We start from the raw sequence: 6,000 nt of genomic DNA, 5'->3' as shown, positions 1-6,000 counted from the left end.
GACTTCCTGTCCCTGTGTTTGGGAAAAAAAGGGCCCTGAATCTGCCTCAATGCCACAATTAAAGGAGCGCTGGGTCTTTTAAACGTGGCTTAAGAAGATGCGTTATTCACTTTTTTTTCTCAAGGTTGCACGACTTGTTCAGCATCAAAGCGACAAACTGAATTCAAGCAGCAGAAGTATATTTTTGCTCGAAAGGATGACAATAAAATCTTTGGAAAGCGCCTGACTTTGTGTCCTTCTTTGGCCCACATTCTCACACTGAGTCATGGCCCAGAGCTCTGTTTGTTAGCGTGCGGTGCTGCGGTGGAAATACATGTGGACATATGCTTCTGCGTCACGTTTTGGGCTTAAACAACAATGTGAAGCAGCGAGTTCAACAGCGAGATGGTGAATATCGTACAACATGAACGTAAACGCGTCGATAATAATATATATATCAATATACAATGAACTTTCAGTGTAAATGTTTAAAAAATGCTGAAAAGTAATATGATTATTTGTGCGATATTTGACCCTCCAAAAAGACATGACAGGTTTTAGCACGTTTTAGCACATTTGTGATAGATTCCAATTACAGGAGGAAATGATTGCTTTTGAGTAGTGATGGGCAGATCGATACCTATTATTGATATGTATCGATACTGACAGAGGTATCGCAAAGTAACGATACTTGCGCAAAAACGTTTGTATACCGTATTTTCCGGACTATAAGTCACACCTTTTTTCATTGTTTTGGCCGGGGTGCGAATTATACTTGTATACTTATACTTATACTCCGTAGCAACTTATATGTGATATTATTTGTTATTTTCACACTTGCAATCGCATTTCATACTCCAGTGCAACTTATATATGTTTTTTTTCTTCTCTTTTTATGCATTTTTTGGCTGGTGCGATACGGTACCTTATATTTGAATTTTTGATTATATTTTAGGTTTTATTCACATATATTTACTTTTACTAAGTTCAAGCTTGGGTGGAGAGAAAAAAATAAGTAATATTCTGTATCGTGGAGGAGTTTCAGTGGATTTTCGACAAAACTCATTGGTATTGGAACGGGATCGATGTCGCATAACTTGCCACAGACCTACTTGGTATGAAAAAATCAAAACTATTGCGAAAATCCTCCCTTCACAGCCTCATCCGTCCATAAAACGCAATCAAATCAAAAGTCCATCTCAGTCTGATTACTCCCCTCTTGTGGCGGGAGTAGGTATTTTTCAAACGGCCTGCGCTACTATCGTCTTAAAACTGTGCTCTTTCAGTCCGAGCCGGTTTCTGGCGAGCTCCCGCGCGTGTGTGTGGACGCTTGATGATTATGCACATTGATCCGGGTGGTGGGTGGACAGAAATGGCAGCAGATTTTCCAAAGGCCTCGCTGCGTCGCCGGTGTGAAGCGCGGCACTCACTGGTGGATGGCCTGCAGGAACTTGCGCTGGTGCTTGCGGACCCGGGAGTGGTCGATCTTCTTCTGCAGTTTGGTGTGTTTGTAGATGAGCCACGTCTCCCTCAGCACATTCGCCGCCGCGTTCTTTATCTGGAGGCAAAGTCGACAAAAGAAAGCGGGCGGTTAGCAACAGGTAGCCCATGGCAACTGAAGCAAGCAACAGGTTTGCTCGACCCTGACATCCGCGCTGGAAAGACAACGATTAAAAACGCTGGGATTAAGAAGTTATGTTTTCAAATGGTTATTTATCTTGATTTTTGGTTGAATGTTATCTCTATTCTCCCACTGGATTTATGTAGAACTTTTCAGGTTTTTCGCAAGTGGAAGAAGGACGGGCAACTTTATTTATACAGCACATTAAGTACAAAACAGCCACTCAACACCAAGACCACAGTAGTAGTTGAGAATAAAAGCAAGAAAATAAATAAAATACACACAAAAACATGCACATAAAAACATCCAGATTAAAAAGCAATATAGATAAATAGTAACTTATTGTTTAAAAAATCCGCTTGACTAGTCAAATCAAGATAAATACTTATTTAAAGGTACACTATGAAACTTTACTAGGGTGGGACAAGCATTTCTCCGGGATGCTATTATACGTATTGTCAGAAATGTTCCACACTATGACGTTCAACTTCAATCAAACTACAGGTCAGATCTGTGGAGAGTCGACCCCCACTCACAGTAAGAATGCCTGTTTTTCCAGCATATTTTTGCAATAGAAAAAAAAACTAAATAAATAACACGTTCCCGGCAAAGTGATACCATATTGATGAGACAGAGTGGGTGGCGCCAGGCGGACCCCCTTTGAAAAGACAGTTGTTTTTGCAGTGTAGCTCTTTCTGTACTGTTGTTCTGCAAATACACCAACTAAATGGAACAAATGTCTTTTCCTGGAGGCGGCCCACTGTCTCACTGCTTCTCTCTCAGACTCTGGGTGAGCTGCCAGTGCTTTTCATGCATAAACAGGCCTTTCCCTGGGGAGAGTTGGCACCGGGAACCAACTGGAGTCTCATACGCCACATTGTGCCTTGGACCAACTCGAGTGGGCTTCATTATAAGAGTCTGGATCAAAGTTATTTAATTCACACACACTAATACATAAACTACATAGGCATAAATCTGACGTTGACATTAACCAACAATGTCCACTGCTGCTGGAGCGCACACTTGCTTCATCTCGGCCCACACAGACCACCATACTGCAAAATGCCCCTTGTTCTAGCATTGATTTGAAACAGCTTTCAGTGGTTTTAACAATATTAGATTCATTCATTGCATAATATGGTGTAGACTTGTTCCAGCATAATTCAGATGGAAATAGGGAAGCACAAAAAACATGTAACTGTAAGAAGGTTAAAAGCTCTGAAAAGTCTATTTTGCATGATATAGGCCCTTTAAAGTAAAATAATCTAGGTCCATCAAATACATTTAAAGGGGCTATTTTATACAATGAGGTATAATTTGTCTTGCATACAAATATGTCATAAAAGCAGCTCAAAATTAGACCTAAAGGAATACGTTTGGACCGACGTTTGCAAACAATTTAAAATTAACTTTTTTAATCTTTAAAGGTGCACTATGTAACTGTTCCCTGAATGTTCCACAGTATTGTCTTAAACTCATCTTCCTTGTGTTTTTATTGCTCAAAAACACCTTGAACAACATTTTACTGTGACTTGGGCTCGCTTCACAGATCTGGGGTTACATCTGATAAACTCTAACGTGGAATATTACTAAGTGTACATGCAAACACTTCCACATACGTCCTCAAAGCGGCTCATTTAAGTGAGAATCTCGTCTCTCAGATCGCCCCCTACAGGCAGTGTTTAGAGTTTGTGGAACTGACCACACTTCAATTTACAACCTTAAATGTGGAATGGACGATTCTTTTCAGCAATTTTTTTATCATATTTCCTCGTGGCGTGGATAAATCATTAGTCCTGCCACGTATCAATCATAAAACGCACCTATCGCTCACCTGCAGCCGCGTCAGGTTTGTCCCCACGTTTCCGCTTGCCTAAGCGCATGGATCTATCATAATATAGTTCCCTCAGTGTACGGGGCAAAATGAAGACGGAGAAAGACAGTTCGAGCTGACGCAGAAGTGGACAGAAATCTACGGGAGACGAGAGATGCGATGCGCTCCGTTGCGCTAATAAACAAACGCACGTGTGTGTTGTATCAGTCCGCACGGGGGAGTGGCATGAGCACTTCCGCCTGCGTTCTCAAATCACCGCAAAATCGTCCACTGCGCCTTTAACGTGGAAAGTCATTATATATAAAATGTTTTGTACATACGCTTCATAAACGAGACCCCTGACCTGTAACTTTGCTTGGTGCTGTCACATGAGAGTTTAATGCCATACCACGGAACAATCCAGACAAACCCACCTTAAACAATTCAAAACTACGCCTGAACTAAATTTAAGTCATTTTAACTAATCAGCATTCATGTTTTGCCGTGTGGAAATGATTTGTGTGATAATGGAAGCGGGAGGAGGCTGAATAATTACATTAGGTTGATTTATCGCTGACATTATTTCTAGTCCTATTTAGTCCTCCTCTCTATGAATCAGTGATTGAATCTAATTTAATGTTCAGAAAGTGTAGGCCTCCAAAGTTTCAGTATAGTCTGCGGTCTTTAGGGTGACCAGACGCCCCTGTTTACCCGGGACGGTCCCAGTTTTGAGCCCTGTGTCCCATGTCCCAAAACCAGTGATTGATTTGTCCCAGTTTTATACAAGACATGTCCCAGTTGTCCCAGGTATTGACCACTTTGAGACCCGCCCACAGTACAGAGGGGAATATATTGCAGTTTCTCAGGCCAAAATAAAGAAATCTGGCTTTCGAATAACAAAAAAACCTCTAATTCCACTGATTGAAGACTCTCAGATTACAATATACTGTAATGCGCATAATCAACCGCACTTTTCACAATTTTATCATTACCCCCATCGCAACCCGGGTGTGTCCCAGTTTTTAATTTAGAAAATGTCGTCACCCCACACAGACATTCAAATCTGATGACCCGCCAATACTATTGATAAAAGGACTTCAGTTTAACTTTACAGCTGTACGAGAGGAGAGTAATCATTGTCCTGTCTGCCATTTCCTGCATTTGTATCCTGCGCCTTTGTGTGTCCGTCACTCCATTTCCCTCTGACGTTCTGCTTTATTGGCTGTCGGCGCTGGTGATGTTTTATGTTCGCACAGACTGACACGCCACACACGGAGAGAGCGCGGCAGCTCCAAAGTTGCCCGCGAGGAGCCAAAGTTCGAGGGGGAAGGAAATCGGGGGCCAAAATCGGGCAAATTATCCCGCGGTGCGTTCCAGGCGTGAGATTCTTATGATCCGTGTTGTACAGTAGCTCCACGCAATCTGCCCTGACGCTTCTCCTCATTATGTCGCTGTATGTCGCCCTGTAATTACAAGGCAGGGGTCTGACACGGATAGCGCGGGTGGAAGCCGGCGAGAAGACAGGGGAGTGAGATTCTGTAAAGACATAAATTGAGAGACTTCAAAGAGACGCCGAGGTCTGAACGAAGAACAATTATACCCCCCATCTGTGGAGCACAAAGGGCCCCGCGGCTCGTCCAATCAGCAGCCGTCCTGTGCAGTCAAGGGCCGCTCGTGTGCACATGTGCACAGCTGGGCTAATATGTAGGTTTCACTGATATTTCATACTTAGGTTAAAGCATCTTTCAAACGTGTGCATTAAATTAGTGAAAGGTGATTTGTGTAAAGTGTTGTCGTACTGAGAGACTCTAGATAGAAGTTATTTTCTGGACTATAAGTCGCACTGGAGTATAAGTCGCACCAGCCAAAAAAATTCATAATAGAGAAGAAAAAAACATGTATAAGTCGCACTGGAGTATGAAATGTGGTTGGAAGTGTGAAAATAACAAATAATATCACATATAAGTTGCTCAGGAGTAGAAGTATATAAGTATACATATAAGTATAAGTCACACCCCGGCCAAAACTATGAAAAAAGGTGTATAGTATAGTATATAGTCCGGAAAATACGGTATTTACCATCAGTCCTGGACATATTCAACACATTATAGCGATGTCAAACAGAATTGAAATCATTAGAAGTATCGACACAGAAAAAAAAGACCTTAATGGAACAAAATTTAATCCTGATCCTGAATATTAGAACAATATAATATAATATAAGTAAGTCATTTTATTTATATAGAGCTTTTCACAGTCACAGGCTACAAGGAAAACACACATATATATATATAAGTACACATATGCAGACAGATACAGTAAGATTAGCAAGATATTAAAGCAATTACAATTATTTTGTGAAAAAAATATACATAAATAAATAAAATGATCAGTGTCAGAAGAAGTATTTTGGTTTACCATGTTGGTATTGTGAACACCCTGAGACCTTGTGGTAGAATGGGCCAGTTTGCTGAAGGTTTAAACAATTCTGAGTTGGCGTCACACTGATACTTAAACGTGCAGTACACAACAATCCAACTCTGAAGCAAACTTGGACTAAACTGGGACTATAACAGGACCAAACTGA

At 41.3% G+C, this 6,000-nt stretch overlaps 2 protein-coding genes across 2 annotated transcripts in view; one reads left to right on the top strand and one right to left on the bottom strand.

Moving 5' to 3' along the window:
- The window catches only part of rps27.2 (ribosomal protein S27, isoform 2), a 319,694-nt gene that overhangs the window by 26,462 nt on the left and 287,232 nt on the right, over positions 1-6,000 (top strand). The window lies entirely within an intron of this gene.
- The window catches only part of LOC140374674 (small conductance calcium-activated potassium channel protein 1-like), a 103,876-nt gene continuing 99,279 nt past the window's right edge, over positions 1,404-6,000 (bottom strand). Inside the window, exon 8 of the mRNA XM_072461662.1 lies at positions 1,404-1,537. Coding sequence (XP_072317763.1) covers positions 1,406-1,537 — 132 coding nt within the window. The 3' untranslated portion in view covers positions 1,404-1,405. The remainder of the gene's footprint in view (positions 1,538-6,000) is intronic.

Source organism: Eucyclogobius newberryi, unplaced genomic scaffold (genome assembly GCF_026437365.1).
Source record: "Eucyclogobius newberryi isolate DKJ021-1_F unplaced genomic scaffold, fEucNew1.0.hap1 SCAF_3, whole genome shotgun sequence".
NCBI classification, from domain to species: Eukaryota; Metazoa; Chordata; class Actinopteri; order Gobiiformes; family Gobiidae; genus Eucyclogobius; species Eucyclogobius newberryi.
This window is presented reverse-complemented; position numbering and strand designations above follow the sequence as displayed.